This window comes from Penicillium expansum (assembly GCF_000769745.1).
Source record: "Penicillium expansum strain MD-8 chromosome Unknown contig174, whole genome shotgun sequence".
Classification (NCBI taxonomy): Eukaryota; Fungi; Ascomycota; class Eurotiomycetes; order Eurotiales; family Aspergillaceae; genus Penicillium; species Penicillium expansum.
Window position 1 is genome coordinate 39,546 of NW_015971243.1, and position 23,174 is coordinate 62,719.

A 23,174-nucleotide genomic window follows, 5' to 3' on the forward strand; every position below is an offset into this window, starting at 1 on the left:
GGTGAAGGGTGAGAGAGCAAAGCGGGGGACCGGGATGCGAACGTCACTCTTGGAATTCCTGGAACTCTACGTGTGGGCCTCAATATCGCTCACATAGGGTAAGGGAAAATATAAAAAGGATCTTTCTATTTCCATACAAGATTGGATTCAAAAGAGATATTTCAGGCAGGTTTTAACGGTCATTCTGACTCCGCATTGGGCTGGATCGTACTACATGGTCTGCCCAGCCAGTCAGAATGATTAGTGACAGAGCGCTGACGTCGAATGTTATTTTGAGATAACCACTATGCTGTCTTTTGAGATATCTCTTTAGATTTCTATGAGATGTCTTTTAATATGTCTTTCTAAATGTCATTTAGTATGTCTCTTATCCTTCTCAAATTTACAGCTAGAAAGATGAAAAGACGGTATAGGCACCATTTCTATATATACTAAAAGAATCTACAAAGCTCACAAAGCCGACCTCTCACTCAAAAGACTCCATTTCCCCGAGTCTGAATCAAGAACTGTCCTCCCCTCATCCTCAAGCTTCATCAGCACCTGCAAAACACCATGCGAAGCAGGTACATGCAAAGACTCGGGAACGTCACTATAAATGCGCTTGACCAACTCAATAGGCGTCCACGCCTGCTTGCGCTCCGGCGAGGATTCGCCAGCTGCGACATCAAGTTTACCAAATTGGAGCACGCGCAGGACCTCGTCTTCTCGCTGCTGTCGGTGCTTGATGTACTCGGTGATCCGCGCGCCGGCGTTCTCGATCACCGCCCCGTGTCCGGGGTACCCCCGGCCTGAGGAGACGCGGTCGCGCATCCGGTGGAGACTGTTAAGGTAGGTTTTGAGGGATTCAAAGACGGATGTGCCGTGGCCTAGGACGTCTGTAAATTTTGGGTTAGATATTTTATGTACATATTCGGTAGGGGGAAGGGCAGGTTTGGAGTAAAAGAACTGTTGCACTTACTGTCACCCGTGAACATAGCATTCTCTTCTTCGAGCATAAACACCATATGATCAACGGTATGTCCAGGCGTATGGAATGCTGTCAAGGTAGCACCCTCAACGGAGAATACCTGACCTTCCTGGATATCTGTCTGAGCGGAATCAGGCTGATGTTTGAAGATCTGAGCATCGGGACAGAGCTTGAGTAGATCTGGCAGTCCGCTGACATGGTCGGGGTGCCAGTGTGTCAGGAGAGCCTGGTGCACTGTTGCTTTTTCTTCTGAGAGCACGGATTGAAGGTTTGCTGCCCATGCGGGCTTGCCTTCGCCTGTGTCTATTAAGATTCGCTGGTGGCCGCGGCCAATTAAGTATGTGTTTGTGCCTGGGCATGTGGTTAGAGAGTTTGTGCTGAGTTGGGATAGAGCCTGATGCTTACCTTGGAGTGTGAACTGGGTTGTATTACGTCCTATTGATCAGCTTGCCATGTTCTAATGACATCATGGCATCTATGCACTTACCTTCCCCGGATTTCCGCCTAGTATTCTCACCACTGAGGCGCTGAGGCGCTCCACTTCTGGGAGTTGGACGAGCTGGGTCGCCATATTGAGAGATGGGATGGAGATAGTAGGAGATCCTCAAGAATCTGGATTTATATCTGGATCCAGGGGTGCAAATTGATGGTTAACTGATGGTTGACTTATCAGTCAAGATGTTCAAGGTAGGCTTCTTTAATCTGCCGATAGATGGTTTGTGATGAGATGCAGAGGTGAAGTTGAGAAGATACCGAAGCGCCAAACTTGCCGAACCCTATGACGGAATAAGATGTTCTGATGGCGTCCAAGTGAATCTTATACTGAAGTCCAACGAACGCGGGGCAGAAAATGTGCCTCGGTAAGCTTATCTCAGCCTTTGATGTGTCCGAGGTGTCCGAGGCGTTTCTGTGAGACGTTCACGCTCTGTCTATTATGCCGAGTCGGCAAAGTTGGAATACTTGGTATACGAATCTACAACCTACGAAAGGAATAAATTGAAAACAAAAAGAAATTGTGTATGCATGCCATTTCTAACATACAAAAACAGTGATGTCAAATCAAAAAGAGTATATCCATTGAGCCCACCCAGATATCGGGAATCAACGCAAGGCCGAGAAATCAGGCCTACAAAAACACAAGTTCATTCATAATTTTTCCCAGAGCGCAACTCCTCGTAGTCTGCTCACGAAAGGGACATGGGCAATAGACAACCAATCCAATGGCTGCCGTGTCACACCGTGGTTTTCAGAAGCATGTATCTGAATTGTTCAACACACAAGAGAACGTAGTTTACACAAGGGTCTCGGTCGTAACCGAAACACTTGAAGGTTTTATTGTTGGGGAGTCATGACAAAAGGAAGGCAGTTTAAGCCTTGCGGGCCATGGTGTTGAGGGCAGAGCCGTCGTGGAACCACTCCATCTGGGACTCGTTGAAAGTGTGGCTGAGAGAGATGTCGAAGGCGGCGCCACCGTCCTTGGGGTGGACACGGAGGGTCATGGGCTTGCCAACAGCGAGCTCAGTGCAGAGGAGGTCGACCTTGTCCTCGGGGTTGATCTTGTCGTAGTCGGCAGGATTGCTGAAGGTCAGAGGAAGCATACCCTGCTTCTTCAGGTTGGTCTCGTGAATACGAGCGAAGGAGCGGGTGATGATGGCGAGACCACCGAGGTGACGGGGCTCAAGAGCGGCGTGCTCACGGGAGGAGCCCTCACCGTAGTTCCAGTCACCAATGACAACCCACTTGACACCACGAGCCTTGTAGTCACGGGCAGTAGCGGGGACGGCATCGTACTCCTTGGTGAAGTAGTTCTTGACCTTGTTGGCCTCACCGTTCTCCTCGTTGGTGGCACCGATCAACATGTTGTTGGAGATGTTGTCCAAGTGGCCACGGTACTTCAACCAAGGGCCAGCCATGGAGATGTGGTCAGTGGTGGTCTTGCCCTTGCACTTGATCAGAATGGGGATGTCGGTGGCATCCTTGCCATCCCAGGCCTGGAAACCAGCGAGAATCTGGAGACGATCGGAGGTGGGGGAGACAGCAACGGTGACCGCGGAACGGTCAGCGGGAGGAGCCTGGTAGGTGTCACGGCCAGCATCGTAGCCGCGAGTGGGGAGACCGTCACCGGAGGGAGCCTTGAGCTTGAACTCCTTGCCATCCTTGTCCTTGAGGGTGTCGGTGAGGGGGTTGAAGTTGAGGGTACCGGCAACGGTCATGGCGACGACCAGATCGGGAGAGGCAACGAACGCGTGGGTGGCGGGGTTGGCGTCGTTACGGCCAGTGAAGTTACGGTTGTAGGAGGAGATGATGGAGTTGGCCTCACCCTTCTTGACGTCCTTGCGGTCCCACTGACCAATGCAAGGTCCGCAGGCGTTGGCAAGGATGACACCGCCGTACTCCTCGAGGGTCTGGAGCTGACCGTCACGCTCGATAGTAGCGCGAATCTGCTCGGAACCAGGGGTGATGGTGAACAGAGACTTGGACTTGAGACCGTGGTCAAGAGCGTCACGGGCGATGGAAGCAGCGCGGGACATATCCTCGTAGGAGGAGTTGGTGCAAGAACCGATCAGACCGACCTTGAGCTCCTCGGGCCACTTGTTGGTCTTGACAGCCTCCTTGAACTGGGAGATGGGGGTGGCAAGATCGGGAGTGAAGGGACCGTTGACGTAGGGCTCGAGCTCATCGAGGTTGATCTCAACGAGCTGATCGTACTGGGCGCCCTCATCCTCACGGAGGGAGGAAGCGTACTCGCGAGAGAAGTCACCAATGTGCTGACGCTTGGTGGCCTTCAGGTAGTCGTACATGCGGTCGTTGAAGGGGAAGATGGAGGTGGTAGCACCAATCTCGGCACCCATGTTACAGATGGTAGCCATACCAGTGCAAGACAGGGAGTCAACACCGGGACCGTGGTACTCGATGATAGCACCGGTACCACCCTTAACGGTGAGGAGACCGGCGACCTTGAGGATGATATCCTTGGGAGTGGTCCAGCCGGACATCTTACCAGTGAGGCGGACACCAATGACGTTAGGGGCCTTCAGCTCCCAAGGGAGACCAGCCATAACATCGACGGCATCAGCACCACCGACACCAATAGCGGCGGTAGCGAGACCACCGGCGTTGGGGGTGTGGGAGTCGGTACCGATGATCAGACCACCGGGGAAGGCGTAGTTCTCAAGAACGATCTGGTGAATGATACCGGAACCGGGCTTCCAGAAACCGATGTTGTACTTGGCGGTAGACGAAGCAAGGAAGTCGTAGACCTCCTTGTTGATGTCGTTGGCACGTGCAAGATCCTTCTCACCTCCAATCTGGGCCTCAATCAAGTGGTCACAGTGGACGGTGGTGGGGGTCTGGACGCGGTCCATGCCAGCGGACATGAACTGCAGAATAGCCATCTGGGCGGTGGCATCCTGGCAAGCAACACGGTCGGGGCGCAGCTTGAGGTAAGAGACACCACGCTGGATGTCCTGACCGTGGGGGTCGTCAAGGTGAGAGTACAGGACCTTCTCGGAGAAAGTGAGAGGACGCTGCAGACGAGAACGGACGATAGCGAGGTTCTCGGACATCTTCTTGTAGTTGATGTAGTGACCCTGAAATGTAATATATTAGCTGCTATTGCTTGGAATCGTGCTCCACGCCTGGTTCTCGGGCGCTAGGCTGGCAGCCACTCACAGTTTCCTGGTTGGTCATCTCGACCTTCTTGTCGAGGGGGTCATTGACGGTAGCGAAGGCCCGGGTTCCGGTCATCTATAAATTGAAAAGTCAGTAACTGCATACCTAAGCTATGTCTGAGCTATCATGCACGCCGGCATATGTGTCACGCCCACGTGTAGATGAAGCTTGGCAATGAGGTCGCTGCTTACAAGACGGAACTTGGGGGCCTAGAGTCGAAACATAAGTTAGTTTTCCATTCATCAACAACACAGACTGGCGCTCAGGTATATCGCAATGTGGCAATATTGAGCTGGGGGAGAAAGACGTACCAGCGCACTGGCGCGCGCGAGGCGGGTGGAGATCATGATGGAAGCTCTATGAGATGGGATTGCACATCCAAGAGCTAGTAACCACCTTCACCAAAGTATGAGAGTGGAGAGTAGAATGAGAGAGGAAGAGATCAAAAAGGAAGAAGAGGACGAAAGCTTGGTTTTGAGTGGGAGAAAGATTCTACGGGGACCGGGAGTAGAGCCGTAACCGCTGTTACCACGGCGATACAATACGCTGGTATTGGACTAAGCCTGCCGCATGCGACGGCAAGAAGGGCTGGGCAATTTGATAGACGCTGCTTATGGCCGAGAATTCTCGATATTTATTGAAGATTTACAATGATTGATGATGAGTTGCATGAGGGATATACACCCGATTCTTTTTCTATCCCTATTCTCTTCCCATGTGAACTTGTCAATATTCAACATCTGTGGCTGTTGTGTTCGCCTTGGGATGTACCGGGAACGTAACACCGATACAAGGCATGTGACGGGTATAACTCGGCCACCAATCACGGAGTTTCCAATTATAAGGCCCCCTTCGCCCAGTTCTCCCATTTCGGACCAAAGGGCTACCTTTGGAAGGTCAATGTGTTCTCACCCTGGGTATGTAACTCTCTCGGCCTATACCCCGTACTACCGGCAAAGGGCACCTGGACGCATGTGGATTTGATGGGTTTCATATGTATGAATCTAGCCAATGATCAGCATGTGTTTACTAGTTCATGATGTTACTATGTAATATTCTATTAGTAGAGTGCTTTCCAGTACTTCCATCACTATATCCTATACCTATTATCTACATGTATATGTACTTTGGTTATACATGTAAAAAAAACCTGATTGATATTGAATATTGATATTGATATACGGAACAACATACCGCATGCAAACGTCATTAAATACACCCTATACATACGGTGACGAAATCAGTTAAGCCGAGGTGAGCCGAATGGCAATCCCGCATCGCCGCCAAGGTGCCGTGTCTGATCACCAGCCAATCACAGCTCAGGCGTTTCAATCGTTGCCCTTGACCCACAATCGGCGGAAATTTCATCTCAAACACTCGCTATTGTTCAAAGCCTCTCAGACCCGCTTTTCTCACTGTTCACTCCGGAAATCGGTAGTAACCAATTTTCATTTCCTTGCATCTATTTTGATACCATTGTTCGGCTCAAGCTCCGAGGTTTTTCGGCTATCAGTTACAATGGGTGCTCTCAGAAAAGTCAAGAACAAGCGTCGCACTAGGTACGTCTACCCTAGGACTTGTACCTGTACCTGTTGCTGTCGCTGACGCTGGCGCTGATTGCTAACCTACTCACAGAGACTACGATCAAGTTGTCGCGGATATCAAGACTCCCCGTCACCTCCAGAAGTACAAGGACTCGAAAGATCCCGAAGATCTGCCTGGTCTAGGCAAGTTCTACTGCACGGAATGCTCCAAATGGTTTGAGAGCGACTACAACCTCAAGGCACACGCCAAGGGCAAGAACCACAAGCGGAGGTGAGTTTATTCCAAAAAAAAGGTCTTCTGTCGCATCGCTGACCAGTTGTCTTCTATCAGACTTCGCATCCTGCGCGATGAGCCTCACAGCCAGTTGCTTGCCGAGCGTGCGATCGGACTGGGTTTAATCGACAACGGCAAGCGCGAAGAGAACCCCGACGAGATGAAGGAGTGAATCGAAGCTTGAGCTTCACCTTCTGGGATAAAAATCAAACCTTTGCTACGCGACCACGATCCTCTTTCCAGCAAATCGACATACGCAAATCGACACACAAAAGTTTCCAGGACAATACATCTAGACCCGTACTGATGTTGAGTTTCCTCATTCCGTTCATGCATATCGGTGGAGTCTCACGTGAAGCAATTTTTTTTATATTGCCGATACTCGCCGGGGTTTCGCTCTTCCGTTTTGCGGGTGACTTGGAACCGCCGACAATCGGCGAAAACGGCATCTGGGGCGAAATTTTACCCCCTTACTAGCAATACTACCGAGTAATTCCAATAGAAATCCCTCAATACCAAATAGAATCTAACCTAACTGGGCTTCCGGTAACTGCGTAGCTTGGCTTTGGATGTTTTGATATGTTCCAGATCTTCTATGTTGTATATTCTAAGCTTGATGGGCTCCCAGGTTGGGCATATATTCACAGGCCCGCTATGGGCTCTTGGGGTTTCACTTGTGCGTCCCAGGAATGATTGAAGGTCTTCATCAACCATTCATATGCCGCCCACTTTATCAGATGTTAGTTGTTTGATCAATTGTGATAACAACATAGAGTAAACATACCTGAACGGCATTCACAATGAACGCTCTGACACTGCAGACTCCAAGGCCACGATAGAATGCCTTGATACCCTCGGCACGATATGTCTCTTTCGCAATTTGGAAGGAATTTAGCGTCTGGCGCTGTGGTCGTAACAGAGACTGGTTCTCAATTGTCCCGGGCGAATGATCTGTAATTGTCTGTGCCTGCAGTCGAGTCTTGATCATATCCAAAGGAAACACCGAGCCCCAAGTAACAACGCCAGCAATGCCACCGCAAAGCAGAATCTTCAAAGCAGCCTGGCGTGAACCATCATCATCAGAGGTCATAAATCGTTTGCACAGTTCGTAGGACCAAAAACTGCACTATGTCAGCACTAGATCCCTCAATTGATACACTGGGGTATCCGGGGGTGGCGTGTTAGGTCCATACTAGAATCCATAGCCAATTGAATCTCTGGCGCTAGTAATCCCGCCCCCAAAGTACAGACCCCTCCAACCGCGCGTTCGGAAGATATCCTTGGCCACCGCCCACGAGGAGACTTCTGGCCGGCGATCCAGCTGTGCCCGACACTTGATGAACTCTGTTGGGGATGAGATGGACCAGCTAGCCAGTCCGCCTGCGGCACCGGCGAGCCAAATCTTGTAAGCCGAGACCCCCACTGGATTGGTGGGATCCGTTACGGACCCGTCCAATGCTGCTAAGGATCGGTTGTAAGCGACAAAAAGAATAGCATTGAGAGCTCCATAGCCTAAGATCGGAGCAGCCGCGCCTATAACCAATGGTCAATTAATTGTTGTTGGTATCATCGAATTAGTGCAACACGGACCTCGCACAAGAGAGCTTGCCCTTTCAAAGCGGCTCAAATGTGCCGACGATGCATCTGCATGTGAGTCTCCTGCCTGTAGCCGGACTTTGATCACATCGAGAGGATTGCCAATGATGATCCCGATGGCTCCGCTGATATAGCCAGCCCAGAAGTCTGCGGCCATGAGATCTCAGCTCTAAAGGCCAATTTGAAGATAATTGACACAAAGGTCAATGATTCGAAGCTCCCCAGATTTCTATAGTGGGGTGACCCCTCACGTGCCGAGGAACGCGAGTGATCATGAACAAGCCCTGGAGTAGGGCACCCCCGGGGCGGCCCGGGGCAGATGGACCTTATCCTGAAGTAATTGCGGACCTGTAGTTCCCCCATGTACTACGGAATTTGGAAAGCTTAGGAAGTGTGTGGCAATATATAGAGTGTGTCCGTAGCCCTTCTCACTGTAAAGACGAGCCTGTGCGATAAGGGATGTCTAGTGTCTACCCCTATCGTTATTATTTACACGCATCAATCACCTTATGTCTCTCTCAATGTAAACTTCCCCGATTTCTTCATAAACCTTTCCCTATCCAGAATTTCCTGTTGGTGCCAGTAGTTCGTCGCCTGCTGGCTGAGCTCTCAGTAGGGTTCCTTCCTAACGAAGTCACGATGCTTCTCAATTAGCTCACTCGCTTCACGGTTGATCTATTATCTATTATTATCAGAGTGCTATCTGCATTGGATATCTCTCCGAGTATTGCTATACTTAAAAGAAATCCACCGTCTACCGAATATTGACATCCGACGCAGCGGCCTGGGCCCATGTATGCGATCATATCGAAACGACGGGTCGTGTCCCGTTGGATAATGTTACACCCACAGTAGACGTAGATTTAATCATCTCGGTTACCCGGAATTTGGTTGAGTTAGGGTTGTCGGAGTTGTCATGGTGGGCGTGGCAGGTGTAGGAGTGGCGGGGAAGGGTAGCAGCCGAGGTGTGGAGCGATCTGTAGAATGACGCCAAAAATATATTAAAAAAGATATGCCGAAAGACATCTTAAAGATATCTAAAAGGATACATCAAACTGCACGTATGGTATTTCGTAACTAAGTCTAAGATTATATGAAACTAGCTTAAGAGTTGGAGAGAACAAGCAAATCTCTATCTACCCAAACATCTCCCTCACCAGATCTTGGTTCGCAGTCAAGAATTCCTTAAACGTAGCCAACTTAATCCCAAACTCAGCCTCTAGCTCCCGCGGCTCAAAGCTATCCTGCCGCTCCCAGAACCATAATTGGGGGTCAATCTAGGGATTCGAGGGCGCCAAACGCTCAGACAGATCGCGAGGAATATGGTCAACCTCAACCTCACACCCACTGACCTCGGAGATAGTCCGTGCCACTTGTTCTGCCGTTAGGGCCTCGCCCCCGATATCAATAGCACGGTGCGAGAAACGGTGTGGCTCTGCTGATTAGTATGAAGGTCTGCGATCGGAAATGTTGGTGACGCTGGAGTTCGAGGAATGGCTTAGTAGCCTGGGCTTTATTTTAGCATGATACTTATCCTTATATTTGCCGAGATCTTAGATGAGATGTGAAATCCATATTTGCAATGGCATTTGAGATAGGGCTAATGCATCTAAGACGCAGGACTGTATCGGCATTGTCGCTTTCACAATGGATTCTAGGGCAGGCGTCGTCGATTATCGGCGTGACCGATCAATGATTTCCTTCCTTAGAGCTAAATATTACGCTGTGTGGAAGGTGGTTTAGGGCGACAATGGATATAAATCCGAGGGCCTTGGATTCTACATGAGGTCACATTTCAAGGTTCATCACGCACATAGCGAGAGTCCATAGCCAGATACCATAATGAATCTCAATGGTTAAACTGTTTACAAGTGTTGAGCCATCCCATAGAGTTATTTGGTAGCAGACTGAGCCCTTTTCAGATAGGTTTACTGGGTATAAATACCCGGGATTTGCCAATTTCTAATGAACATGATTATTCCTTCTATCTCTCTCTCGAGCCTGCAGCACAAGAATAAGACAACATTTTCGTATCAAATCCTCTGGTAATGCCATAATAAGTTGTCCAAATCTCCAAACATGCAAGGTGAAACCGAGTAGGTATTAGTAATGTTCTGTCTATCATACGACCCGACGAGCGATTCGTGCAACGATTGTAACAAGCTATCTTTGGCCCACCACCCAAATCATATTATTGATGGGGTCCCATTGGTGGTTTATATATCACTGTCCCTCGTCATTACAGTAAATTGAGAAGTCGTAGTGTCTGCTACTGGTAGAACAGCCTTCTTGATATCCAATAGAACTTGGCACACTGTGAACGATTGGCTAGCGTCCCACTGAATGTGCTCTCGTTGCTGTAGCTTGATGAGAGTGTGAGCCTCTTTCTAGTGCACAAGTAGACATTGCTAAGCCCATGATCACTTTGACAGCCCCACGAGTGTCTGGGCATATTCGTGTCGATTCCACAAACGGCGCTTTAGGATGGAAAGTATAACATGAGCTTTAACCGATGTTTTGCCTGTGAACCTGGGACTAGTATCATATACTCTTAGTGCGGCCTTGGCTATCGTTAAACTCGCCTAAGATAGCACCAAGGTAGTGTACAACATAACTAGGTCGAGCGCCGCAGCGGACGATTTCGTCCGAACTAGGACCAAGACACCTAGTCTTCTCCCCTTTTTTTCTTCTTAATCCTTCAAGTTGCATTTGTCAGAATAGAATTGATTTGTCAGTCCTGATTACAACTAAATTCTTCAGCGCTGCTATGGTCCATTAGAAGCCGCAGCGCTAGAGTTGATCCCTGTCTATATACTATGAAGTCCATACCCTACATGTTCAACCCACCTTTCATTACATCTCAACGTTGCCATCTAAATCCGCCAACAAGTTCACCATCACTACCATGGCGAACACTGTCTATCTCATTACCGGCGCTAGCCGCGGAATTGGTCGTGGTTTACTTGGGACATTCCTCGCCCGTCCTAACACCACCGTTATTGCGGCCGTCCGCGACCCCGCCGGTGCTTCAGCCCAGTCCCTCCAATCCCTCTCTAAAGGCGACTCCTCTAGCCTGATAGTCGTGAAGATCGATGCAAAGTCTCCCACCGATCCAGCTGCTGCCGTTGAGACCCTCCAGACGGAGCACGGTATCGACCACCTAGATGTGGTGATCGCCAACGCCGGCATTAGCGAGGACATCTCGCCCGTGCACAAGGCTTCCATTTCTGTGGTGCAGGAGCATATTGAGGTCAATGCCTACGGACCTATCTACCTCTACCAGGCGTTCTACGCGCTACTTAAGAAGAGCGCGAAGCCCACGTTTGTAGGAGTCGGCAGCCCTCTAGGAAGCATTGGTGGTATGGACCAGCGCCCGTACCCAAATACTGGATACGGTTCTAGTAAGGCTATGCTGCACTGGATTGTGCGCAAGATTCACTTCGAGAATGAGGACTTTATCTGCTTCGTTGCTGATCCTGGGTGAGTGCTTGCTACTCTCGAATTTTCTTTGTGCCGCAAGAATGTTAATAAGTTTGCAGATTCGTCCAAACTGACATGGGCAACTCTGGTGCCAAACTCTTTGGGTTTGAGAAGGCCTTCCAGACGGTTGAAGAGAGCGTCGGTGGTATCGTGAAGACGATTGATGAGGGGACGAGGGAGTCGGTTGGTGGGCAGCTGCGTGTGTGGGATGGAACAGAGTTCCCCTGGTAAATAGAAACATAAGAGTCATCTTTGCATGACCTTTTGTTTGCTTTCAGAGTTCGATGCCTCTCTCGATATCGGCTCTTTTGGACGTCATACAGGACTGCTATTCTGATTTACTTTTCATTGACACAGCAACATAGCAATGTCAAATTGGGTAAATTGGATTGAAAAACGAATGACTGGTTTTGTACACTTCTTTTTCTATGTATCACTTTTGGCATAGTACCAAAATGAGATTTTGAACTGCCCCTCTTCATTCAATACACCTCGATTTCATATTTCAACTTTTGCTTTCTATTCACACAAAAAAAGATGTTAGTGATGCTCGGTATAAAAGGCCACAATAGAAAGAAACGACCCAAGTCGTTGTCTAAATATGCAGTACAACTAAAAACACCTATCATTGCCAGGAGGGATGCAGCACGCGAACGCAATCCCAGCGACAAGGTTCCTAGGGACAGTACGTTGAGTATGCGGGTGACACGACGTAACGCGGCACACGTTCACTTGAGTGACGCTCAATTATTTATTCAGTATCCAGAGATCACAGAGAAGGAACTCTGTCCAGATAGTTTGGCCGAGGCAATGCTTCCAAGGCTTATGTAAAGTGACTAGGCTACGAAGACTTATAGGACTCAGGGTTCAAAACTCCGTTTGTGGGTGGAAATTGATGCCTGAGTACCTTATCTAGCACCGCCTTTTACACCGTTCTATACAGTGTATGGTAAATTCATTAATACTACAACTATCAAAAATGAAGCTTTTGGCCCTATACAAATGAATCTATCTTCATACAAGAATAGTCGGCCGCCTTTGCGGCCTTGTGATGTCATTTTAGATGGTCATTTTAGATGGACATTTCAGATGGTCTTTACAGATGGTCTTTACAGATGGTCTTTACAGATGGTCTTTACAGATGGTCTTTATAGGATAATTGTTTGAGATATCAAAGCTTCATTTTTGAACTTGAACGCGACCACAATCCGTGTACTTTGATTATGAAGATATGTGTAATAGTAATTCAGGAATCTTAATATTTCTGCCGTTCTAAAGTCAGGCGTTCAGTTCAGGCACTAAACCACCTAAAAAAGGGGTTTTGAACCCTGAGTCCTATAATGTTCGTACTAGGCCCCCCCCCCCCGCATTAGCTAGATCACCGGGAAAAACAAAGAACAATATGAAAACAACGTTCTACCAAAAATATAGCATGTCAACCCCAATAGTTGACATGCCGGGTTGTATGATTTATCTATTGTAAAAAAAAATAAAAAAAAACTGACGCGAAATACGGGGAGGAAAGTGGGGAAAAAAAGGACGTCGGTAGCGATAGTATTAGTCTTTTCATATGATCTGACGAAATTGCTCGCAGAGCGCGAGGAAAAGCAGATATTCAAGAGAATCGCCAAGAACCCAAATGTTGGCAAGCTATGTCGTCTTCGGAAGCGGAGGCACACATATTGAGAAGATCAGTTAGCTGGTGAGATGCAAGAAGGTAGATCCTGTAGTGGTTTATCACTCATGAATGTATCCAAAATCAAGCTGCTGTCCATCAAGATATACAATTACAAGGTGAACATAACACCAGAATCAGTGCAACGGTTATTTCATTTCTTTCCTTAGTTCTCATCCCCTCAATTCTCATACTCCCCGTCGCGATCTCTCTCTATATTTCCCTGAAAAGCCAATTCTAGACCACGGAAATGTGCAGAGCCCCCCGGCGAGGAGCAAGCGGGATCAGTTGCAGGCATGGGCGATACACATTGAATAGTGTTGTGGTATGCAAGTTATTGCAATCCACCTCACTGTCGAATGAAAATGGCCCACAGCCTGTAATCGATCCCGCCAGCCCCCTCGTCCGGGGGTTCTGTATGTCACAGTGGCAGGCGATTGGCGTTTACTCAGGCCAAGAAAGACCCAAAGCGGTCATAACATCGGCGCATGGCGGGATCTGCTCATTGCAGTCGAGGTATACTGCCCCGACGATCGCCTGCATGGTATCGATCATAACATTGCGCCCGATCTGAGACTGGCAGGGGTTTTTGACGACACCGATTAAAGCAAGAGTCTTATTTCCATCTCCATTCAAAGCGTTCGAGCCTTGAAGTGCCTCCCGCAGCAAAGCGCGATTGGCAAAATTATAATTGATCTTCTTCTCGAAAACCAGAAGTTCCTCATCCGAGCGGAGAGGAAAGATGTAGCGTCCCACCATAGTTCAATATGTTTCAATGAGGAGTCTTGGTGAATGATAAAGATTGATGAAACAAGAGTGAAGTGACTAGATAATGAAAGTTTTTCTGAGATCATAAAGGTGTTTATAAAGAAAACAGGGCAATCCCCTACAGGCGAGTATGCCTTGCGGTGCGGGGTCAAGTGGGAACAGAGCTATGCGCAGCACCGGGCACGAACAGGGTATAGAACAGAGGAGCATGTAAAATCCTGTTGGTTAATCATATATGCGCAATATTTAGGTAGGCGGTTGCCTTGGATACTGATTGGGCATTTGCCAGTTGCCTTGAGGCTGCGGTGCATATGTTGGACTTGACAACAGATAGTCTCTTTCCTGTTTCGGAAATCCATGCAGCCAATCTGACAATATTTGATTTACATAAGATCAAGTACACTGTTGGTGGCGTTGCAATTGAACCCCGGTTGCGGAGACAATCAACAAGTACTGACATGTCCTTACGCTCTGCCTTGTCGATGGTTGATTCCTCTCTTATATCCCGAACAGCTGAACCAGCACCCCTGGCGAGAACAGCCTGAGCCACATCTACCTTACCGAGCCCAACGGCCTCATGGAGAGGAGTTCCACTCCTAAAGGGCTTTTTTAGATTGTAAGAGATAGGGTGATTCTCAAACATCACTTGGTTGATGGTCAGACGCGTTTGTCAAGAATGAATTCAAAGATTTGAAGATAGTCGAAGTCGACAATGCTCCTTCGTACCACGGAACAGAAGGGCTGTCCAGATTCGAAGATCGTTTGCGTTTGAAAAGCAGTTTTATAACGTCAAACATGGCTTCCATAAAACACATTGCACAAGGGATAGAGAGGCAGTGAACACGAAACAGTACCCTCCCTAGTATTACCGCATCCACACGAATCAGCTTTTGTTAACCAACTTCACCAAACCGCTTCCTAATCTGATCCTTATACTCTGCCTCTTGCTCCACTTTCGTTTGGATGAATTCTTCAGCCCCGACAGAACAATAAGGACTGACGGTTCGATCAAACACTCGTTGGGTGCAATGTTCTTCACAGAACATGTGTTGGATATGCTCATTGAATACCCGAAGCAGACCTTTCGGGCTATTGACAGCCTGGAAGTACCAGAAGCTACCTCTATCCCAAGACTTCCGCATGATCTCGGCCTGAGAAGCATCCGAAGTGTGCACACATTCTTCCTGGTCATTGAAGGCATTTATGAACTCAGTCATAACTTCTTGGAAATCATCTAGATGTTCTCCGTGTTCGATATCATCAATAGGTCGACCAGTCAACCAGTAAGGTGGTGTTTTTAACTAAATGGGAGAAGAACATGCCCACTCGCAGTCAATCAAGGACGTAATATGCCAATTTTCGTCAACAAAGATATTACTTGCGTGGAGATCCGTAAGGGTAAGCACAAATAGCCCATCACGGTATTGACGGGAGATGAATTGAGGCAACAGACCACGCATCAAGGGCAAGGCCGCGAATTGTCCCTGGCCGTCCTTCAGAGTATGAATAGCATTTGGCTGATGATAAAATAAAATTGTCGTGGAGCTGCAAGAGATCCAAAACATATGGGTACCCAGACTGGTATATACAATCCCTTGGTATTGGCCTTCATTTTCGAACGTTTGCAGTCGTAATGTTAGCGGTTGATTCTCCAACTCAATCAGGCCATCATTACCTAAAGTCAAGGAACCGATTCGTGATAATTTGACGCGATTAAGTGAGACCATAATCTTTGCAATTTCACCGAAAAGCGTATGCCTTCGTATCTTGTCGCTCAGGAGGTGATCTGCCCAGGTATTTGAGAGCATTTAACCGTTCTTCACAAAACTGATGATTGTATATCCAGTTTCCAACACGTCCTTGTCCCTCCTACGGATATATGGGCAGGCTCGGGGGAACCCAAACCATGATCGCATGACTTGCATGATGCGCCAATGCCACCGATAAGAAAAAGGCATACATTTCTCCTTAGCAAACTAAGAAAACAAAGTAAGACTTCGAAGGCAGAGGAAGATTATAGGCTCACATCCAGTCTGCCCATTGGGAAATGCAAACCCATAGAGAGTGGGAATTGGAACAGCGGGTCAAATTTCACGTATCCAAATGTATGTGGCAACCTCGCAGCGCAATTTTTCACCCATATTCTCTGGGATGTTCTTTTCTCCGTATTTCTAAGGTAGTGGAATTCGAATAAGGACACACTCTTCTGATGGAAGGTTATATAGCCTGGAATGCAGACATTGTAACTCCCACATAACCAATCAGCTTGGTCAGCGACTTGGCAATGATTTGCACGGAGATGGAATGAAACCACTCTTTTAATTTCACTTTTATGGGCGAGTAGGTATGGTCAGACCTCCTTCTATTTCTGCGGGTGGTCTAAGCGGTGCAGGATGTTGTCGTCGTCGATCAGGGCGTCTTCCAGTGCGATACTGGTTCCTTTCAGCAGAGGGAGGTTTCTCATTATGAGAGATATTTCCACTTGTTACATAGAATGCAACCAGAAAAAAAGGGAAATAGCCTTGAGGTTATGTAAGTTCCTCTTGGAAGGTTGTTCTCCTGCGCAGGTATACAAAATGCACGTGACTTCCTAAAAACAAAGCCCCATTTGAGCTCGGACCACCATACCCCATTGGGCGGTCGGTTATTTTGGGACGCGGCAGTTTGGTGTTTGGGAGCCTCAAGTGAACACGCGACGCGTCGACAACTCGCACTTGCCTCGCCACAACTTTGGGATCATTGTACAGCAGGAGCGTGGTGTATTTGCTTTGTCTATTTTGGGACCAATGTAAGCACTCGTGCTAATCATTTTTCGAGTTTCTATGCTGACATGCCTGGAAGGTATCGACAACGCTCGACCGGTGGCGACGACAGCGTCAAGACCCCATTACAACCGAAATCCGTGAACGCTCAGAACTCGATTGACCGACTAGTCAGGCCATTCAAATGTCCTGGGACTGCGACGCCCACTAGAGCATCCGAAAAACCATCGAGAAAGCGACGAAAGGTCAACTACGCCAACGCGGATGGAAGCGTGGAAGATGGAGAGGAGAAGCCATACACGAATGATGACCGGCTCGCTTTGGAAACAAGAGAGGCCAACAAATTCCCCGCGTACAAACCAAAGGACAAAGATGTGGCGTTCAGGGCACGATTTCAGGTTCCGTTTATAAACAAAGCCGCCGGCGAGTACAGTTCCGGTCGGGTGGCTCCGACGTTGGGGATGCGACGAGGCGCAACATTTGTGGTGAAGCCACTACATGACCCCAGTGGGGAATTTGCGATTGTTTTATACGACCCTACAGTAGACGACGTCGCCGAGGAACCTGCGCCCAAAAGCCTGGAGGCACCGACGGAGGATACGCCAAAATTGGATGAGCCAATTATGCATAAGAGTCTAGCAGACATTCTGGGGCTCAAAAAGGACGTGGAAGACAGGCCAAAGGTGCCTGTCGTGATTGATCCGAGACTGTGCAAAGTGCTTCGACCACATCAAGTCGAGGGTGTGAAGGTATTGCGCCGCAAGATAAGCTGTTCTATGGGAGCAAGGCTGACACTACGATATCATATAGTTCTTGTATCGATGTGTTACTGGGTTGGTTGACAAAAATGCAAATGGATGCATCATGGCGGACGGCATGGGACTTGGTAAAACGGTGAGCTTGGCCAACTTGACTTTCATATATTTATTCTAACGAACACAGCTTCAATGCATCGCATTGATGTGGACGCTGCTCAAGCAGTCTTCAGAGGCTGGAAAGACTACCATTCAGAAATGCGTGATTGCATGTCCGTCAAGTTTGGTTGGTAATTGGGCCAACGAACTGGGTGAGTTATGCGTCATACCCTAATTCTCATTAGCTCGACTGACCATATTAGTAAAATGGCTTGGAAAGGACGCCACCACACCTTTTGCGATCGATGGAAAGGCCACGAAAGCAGAGTTAATAACCCAGATCAAGCAGTGGGCAATTGCATCAGGGCGTGGAATCGTCAGGCCCGTCCTTATTGTGTCCTACGAGACACTCCGTATGTATGCGGATACTTTGAATGATACCCCGATTGGACTCCTTCTATGTGACGAAGGCCATCGACTTAAAAACAAGGAAAGCTTGACATGGACTGCTTTGAATCAACTCAATGTTACTCGCCGAGTGATTCTTTCTGGAACACCTATCCAGAATGATTTGTCTGAATACTTTGCTCTTCTTCACTTCGCGAACCCGAATCTGCTCGGCTCCCAAGCCGATTTCCGGAAGAGGTTCGAACTACCGATTCTGCGGGGTCGGGATGCCGCAGGCACAGACGAAGAAAAGAAGCTAGGAGATGAACGATTACAGGAGCTCTCTGGAGTTGTCAACAAGTTTATTATCCGCCGAACCAATGAGCTCCTCTCAAAATACTTGCCCGTCAAGTATGAGCATGTGGTGTTCTGCAACATGTCACAGTTCCAGCGCGGCCTATACAATCATTTCATCAAGAGTCCAGAGATCCAAAGTCTTCTTCGCGGAAAGGGCAGTCAGCCGCTGAAAGCAATTGGCCTTTTGAAAAAGCTTTGTAATCATCCAGATCTACTTGATCTAGCGAACGACCTTCCAGGATGCGAGCACACCTTCCCCGAGGACTATTCACCCCCGGATACTCGAGGTCGCGATAGAGAAATCAAGAGTTGGTACTCTGGCAAGATGATGGTGCTCGACCGCATGCTAGCCCGAATCAGACAAGACACCAACGACAAAATCGTCCTCATCAGCAATTACACTCAGACTCTAGATCTCTTTGAAAAGCTATGTCGGTCGCGCGGCTACGGCTCCCTGCGTCTCGACGGTACCATGAACATCAAGAAGCGCACAAAGCTAGTCGACAAATTCAACGATCCAGACGGCCAGGAATTTGTATTCCTTCTGAGCAGTAAAGCCGGTGGCTGTGGACTGAACCTAATCGGCGCAAACCGGCTGGTATTATTCGATCCAGACTGGAACCCAGCCGCTGACCAGCAAGCGCTAGCACGAGTGTGGCGAGACGGACAAAAGAAAGATTGTTTCGTCTACCGGTTCATTGCAACAGGCTCAATCGAAGAGAAAATCTTCCAGCGCCAGTCCCACAAACAGTCCCTTTCGTCATGTGTCGTGGACTCCGCGGAAGACGTCGAGCGTCATTTCTCTCTCGACTCCCTGCGAGAACTCTTCCAGTTCAAACCAGATACCCGGAGTGACACTCATGACACCTTCAAGTGCAAACGGTGTCGGCCTGACGGCTTGCAGTATATCAAAGCACCCGCTATGTTGTATGGTGATACTAGTTCTTGGAACCATTTTGTGAATACCGGCGAGAAGGGCCCGCTCAATCAAATCCAGGATCTGCTTCTTCGGCAAGAGACTGGGGAACAGGATGTTTCAGCTATCTTCCAGTACATCAGTCACTGATACACTTATTTGGCATACTTGGGCAGGTTCGGAGTTTACTTCATTCAGTATTGGGTCGGATTGTATTGTTGGAGCGTATTCATTTGGGAAGCGAATAATTATGACCATAGAACGAATTGAATGTTTTTGTTTTGTTTCGTATCACCAAGAGCTATGAATACGATACTCAAAGATGACTTAACGTATACCAAGACGTCAAGTCAATAAGAAAATCAGCGAGAAGTTAAGAAATATGATCTCATTGAGAACCATCGATACCTATTCACAAGCGATAAATATTCACAGACGAACGATCCCGGGTATGATGCCAACGAAACGAAACGATCTAGCTAAGTACAAGACAAAAAAAAAGAAAGGTCTATGGAGGAGGCAAGTTAGCTCTAGCTACATGTGTAACTATTTCTTGGACTTCCGTCCACCAATACCTAGCCGGCCCAGATTGGGAAGACTAGACTTGTGTTTATGGGATGGCCCAGCCTTCGTCGCACTGCTATCAAATGTACGTCCAGCAGCAGTGCCACTGGCACCGGAACCGGGACCTCCCAGTCCAGAATTTCCACCAGCAGCGTTACCAGGGCCCGGAGCACCGCGCGGCGCATCGGGTAGACTAGATCGGTCTTTGGGACGGTCTGCAGCAGCGACGGAGAGAGCAGCTGTAAGCGAGGGGTTGCTCATGGGTCCAGACTGGTCGAAGGAGTGGCGGGTGGAGCCTTGAGATCGCCGGGCTCGTTCCTGGACGGACTTGAATTTATCAAGGAGTTCGACCCAGCGGATGGAGTTCTCGTCGCGGGTTTTGAGGCGGGTGCCTGTGGACCGGTCGAAGGATGGGGCCGTTTGCGTAGTGCTAGGGAAGTTCGTTTTAGTAAGCCCTGGGGTACAATGCGGGGGGCAGGGGCCATACCTGCGGGGTGCGCCGTGGAGGAAACCAATGTTGCCAACGCTGTTCAGACGGTTCTTGAGGGCGGCGAAGGCAGAGCTCTGGGGGAGGAGCATGAGCACGCCGTAGAGGCATTTGTACAGAAAGGGGTATTTTTCGGGTTCAAGGAGTTGGAGGCGGAGATCTGTTGGGATTAGCTTCCGGGACTGGAGTTGTGTTGACGGAAAGAAACGGACATGTGAATACTGGCGACTCTAGTAGTTGCACCAGTTTGTCGATTTGGATTAGCATATTAACAGTCATTTCCAATTCAGCACTGTGGATGGTCTTGTCAGCAGACTGTTGTGGTAGATAGAGCTGGTATACTGACAAGATTTGGAGAAGATTGTATGCCTGCTCATAGGCCTGGGCGAGAAGACAGAGAGAAAACGTAGAGACAGCGTTGTGGCACCATGACCTGAAAAGCCCAACAAAGAACATTTGACCATCCTAACCGATCCATTAGTCTCAATCAAGGAATGGTATCCAGGGGTACTACCTTTGAATCGAGATTTCTCAGGCGTTTTCTCAATTCTGAGAGTTCGGGCGCTGTGATGAGGTTGTTGTTCAAATTCTGGACCATGATACTGGCAAATTCGAGATCCTGATGATACGTTAGCATGGAATATCCCCAAACTGGGCAATGAAAATCACCTCTTCCTTCTCGAGGCAATCTGCCAAAGTCCGGTAGATACGCTCAGGGCTCAGGTTCAGAGAAAGCTGCCTGATGATCAGATTCCCGCGCACTTCGAGTAAATGTCTATCTGTAGAGTAGAGCTGCAACAAATTGACCATGAAAGAGGTAAAGTAACTATCCTCGCTGTTTCTTGAGATCTGTGAAAGGAGCTGCAGATCTTTGGTTACAACCGCCTCTGAAGGGTCGGATAGCGTTTTTAGCAAAGCTGGGAAGGTACCGTCGTTGAAAGCGACAACCTTCCGCGGGGCTTTACGGTGGAGCATGATGAGCCATACAAGGGCTGCAACTCTAGTGGCTTCATTTTCATTGAGGAATTGTAGAGTGAGGGAGTTGACAGCAGCAGCGTAATCAAGGTCGGCAGGAGGCACGGGCGTGGAAACAATGCTACTACGTGGTGTAGCCGCAACAGAATTATCTTGTGTTGTTTGTTTCTTTGTGTCAATGCTCGCTGTCTCTGAAGGCCGGACTCCGGGAGTCGATGATCTTCGCTCTATGGTTTCTTTGCTGGCCGTAACGGAAGGGATCTTTGACGGTGGCACCTGGGGTTCCTCGGTCGTGTCGTCTGACAAGGAGTAGATGTATTGAACAAGGGATGTGTTGACTTGGTTTGCTGCTTTTCGTACTTGATCTGAGCCACTGGACATGGCTGGGAGTACCTGAGTCAATAGCCGCGGAACGAAAGGAAGAATATCTTCGGGGCTGATCTCGAAAAACGAATCAAGCCAACGAAGGGCCGTCAATTGCATTTCCTCCTCTAGACAAACGTAAGCATGTGGGAATCAGGAAGATAAATTCACTCTCACCATAAGAAGTGTTGACAAAGCTGACAAGGATATCAAGAATCTTGGGGTGGTCAATTTGTACATCTTGTCCCGGGATCCAATCTCCATCGGCCTGGGCGATTTCATCATCGAGGGTCATATCTGAGGCAGAGTCTGCGATGGCAATGTCATCACTGGCACCATCGGTCTGGTTGTTTTGCTCTGTCGCGTTGCTCACCACATCGCTGGTGACTGACTGTCTGTTGCTTTTCTGGCCCTTCCGGCTTTCTTCAATCCCCTTTTTAAGTCGGGTAATTCTCTTGATTTCCAACAAGAACCGATCAAGCAGACCCTGAGTTGCAATATTCACGTCTTTGTTGGGTCCGCCGAGGAACTTGATCAATCCCTCCAGGAACTCTGGCAAATAGCTCACGAGCTCTAGGTCAGGGATTGTATCTAGAAGAGTAAGCCACGAGACCAGAAAGTTGCGAGTGAACGGTTGGATCACATGAATCCTATCCTTAAGCAAAGGAATGAATCGTCCAAGGGAGAAGGCCATGGGAAGTTCCTGGTCTTCCTGGTTCTCCGATTCTGGAGTTTCTTTTTCAGAGAGCTGTAGGATAGACACATACGAGGCCGCCGATTCAGCCACGATATCTTTCACCAGGCGATCCAGAAGCTCAGCGCCGTTCTTGACTGATAGCTCCGAGTCGGACGCCAGCTATATTGCATGTCAGCATGTGCATTACCCCACTTAAAACTTATCGGCACCCCTTACCTTAGCTAGCGCATCAAAAACCTCATTGAAGAACAGCAATATCTCTCCTTTGGCCACTTTTGCTATGTTGTACATGCTCTCGCATGCGTAGTACCGCACTCGCGCATCTTGGTCGGAGAAACATGCGAGCACTGGCGGCACAATTTCACCCAAATACGGCGCAACCCCTTCCTATATCCCATGTATCAGCCAAGACGTTCTCCAAGTCGTTCGTTATAGCCACCACTCACCGATCCCAGTGCAATCGAGGCAGCAGCCAATCCGATCAGGCCTCCATTCCGGGCATGGGGTTGGTGTACGGCGTATGCATAGTCGTGGCAGAGCTGTTCAACGATTTTTTGTATTTTCTCCTGCTCTCCCTGGAAAACAGCGTCACGGACAATTTTCTCGAGCCTGGTGTGATTGGACCGTGATCAGTAGGAGCTCTTTCAAGTGCGGAGAGATGAAACTGGGCTGGCATACTCTAAAGCTCCCTGCTTCCTCCTGTCGTAGAGCTTGTCGTTTAATAACCGCTGGATTGCGTTATCCATGGCTCAAAGCAGCTTAGCTGCAATATTTTCCCAGCTATGGTCGGCTAAGCACTGCTCATGGTGAATGGGGGGTATCTCGGCGCTTTCGGG

General features: G+C 48.7%; 9 protein-coding genes across 9 annotated transcripts; 4 read left to right on the plus strand and 5 right to left on the minus strand.

The window, feature by feature from the left end:
- Window positions 1-450: 450 nt before the first annotated feature.
- On the minus strand, window positions 451-1,538 carry PEX2_053200 (uncharacterized protein; the record flags this gene model as incomplete). The annotated part of the gene is made up of 4 exons (XM_016742594.1): window positions 451-875; window positions 959-1,318; window positions 1,373-1,385; window positions 1,455-1,538. The coding sequence occupies 4 exons, from the start codon at window positions 1,536-1,538 to the stop codon at window positions 451-453; spliced, it is 882 nt and encodes a 293-aa protein (XP_016600845.1).
- A 796-nt stretch (window positions 1,539-2,334) lies between these two features.
- Window positions 2,335-4,986, minus strand: acoA (aconitate hydratase ACO1; the record flags this gene model as incomplete). The annotated part of the gene is made up of 4 exons (XM_016742595.1): window positions 2,335-4,557; window positions 4,640-4,714; window positions 4,831-4,848; window positions 4,951-4,986. The coding sequence occupies 4 exons, from the start codon at window positions 4,984-4,986 to the stop codon at window positions 2,335-2,337; spliced, it is 2,352 nt and encodes a 783-aa protein (XP_016600846.1).
- A 17-nt stretch (window positions 4,987-5,003) lies between these two features.
- Window positions 5,004-5,679, plus strand: PEX2_053220 (uncharacterized protein; the record flags this gene model as incomplete). The annotated part of the gene is made up of 3 exons (XM_016742596.1): window positions 5,004-5,045; window positions 5,125-5,271; window positions 5,434-5,679. 3 exons carry the CDS (start codon window positions 5,004-5,006, stop codon window positions 5,677-5,679), a joined length of 435 nt encoding a protein of 144 aa, XP_016600847.1.
- A 478-nt stretch (window positions 5,680-6,157) lies between these two features.
- PEX2_053230 (putative C2H2 finger domain protein) lies at window positions 6,158-6,629 on the plus strand (the record flags this gene model as incomplete). The annotated part of the gene is made up of 3 exons (XM_016742597.1): window positions 6,158-6,198; window positions 6,275-6,454; window positions 6,515-6,629. 3 exons carry the CDS (start codon window positions 6,158-6,160, stop codon window positions 6,627-6,629), a joined length of 336 nt encoding a protein of 111 aa, XP_016600848.1.
- A 469-nt stretch (window positions 6,630-7,098) lies between these two features.
- PEX2_053240 (uncharacterized protein) lies at window positions 7,099-8,210 on the minus strand (the record flags this gene model as incomplete). Its single annotated transcript, XM_016742598.1, has 4 exons — window positions 7,099-7,185; window positions 7,242-7,578; window positions 7,651-7,990; window positions 8,048-8,210. The coding sequence occupies 4 exons, from the start codon at window positions 8,208-8,210 to the stop codon at window positions 7,099-7,101; spliced, it is 927 nt and encodes a 308-aa protein (XP_016600849.1).
- A 2,748-nt stretch (window positions 8,211-10,958) lies between these two features.
- PEX2_053250 (SDR family oxidoreductase) lies at window positions 10,959-11,764 on the plus strand (the record flags this gene model as incomplete). Its single annotated transcript, XM_016742599.1, has 2 exons — window positions 10,959-11,533; window positions 11,593-11,764. 2 exons carry the CDS (start codon window positions 10,959-10,961, stop codon window positions 11,762-11,764), a joined length of 747 nt encoding a protein of 248 aa, XP_016600850.1.
- A 1,888-nt stretch (window positions 11,765-13,652) lies between these two features.
- On the minus strand, window positions 13,653-13,967 carry PEX2_053260 (uncharacterized protein; the record flags this gene model as incomplete). The annotated part of the gene is made up of 1 exon (XM_016742600.1): window positions 13,653-13,967. The coding sequence occupies one exon, from the start codon at window positions 13,965-13,967 to the stop codon at window positions 13,653-13,655; it is 315 nt and encodes a 104-aa protein (XP_016600851.1).
- Window positions 13,968-16,806: 2,839 nt separating this feature from the next.
- Window positions 16,807-19,402, plus strand: PEX2_053270 (DNA-dependent ATPase RAD54; the record flags this gene model as incomplete). Its single annotated transcript, XM_016742601.1, has 4 exons — window positions 16,807-17,487; window positions 17,549-17,632; window positions 17,681-17,804; window positions 17,856-19,402. 4 exons carry the CDS (start codon window positions 16,807-16,809, stop codon window positions 19,400-19,402), a joined length of 2,436 nt encoding a protein of 811 aa, XP_016600852.1.
- A 396-nt stretch (window positions 19,403-19,798) lies between these two features.
- PEX2_053280 (VAC14 family protein) lies at window positions 19,799-23,084 on the minus strand (the record flags this gene model as incomplete). The annotated part of the gene is made up of 9 exons (XM_016742602.1): window positions 19,799-20,246; window positions 20,304-20,463; window positions 20,516-20,768; window positions 20,818-20,922; window positions 20,973-21,769; window positions 21,819-22,497; window positions 22,555-22,725; window positions 22,785-22,947; window positions 23,017-23,084. The coding sequence occupies 9 exons, from the start codon at window positions 23,082-23,084 to the stop codon at window positions 19,799-19,801; spliced, it is 2,844 nt and encodes a 947-aa protein (XP_016600853.1).
- Between the last annotated feature and the right edge of the window lie 90 nt (window positions 23,085-23,174).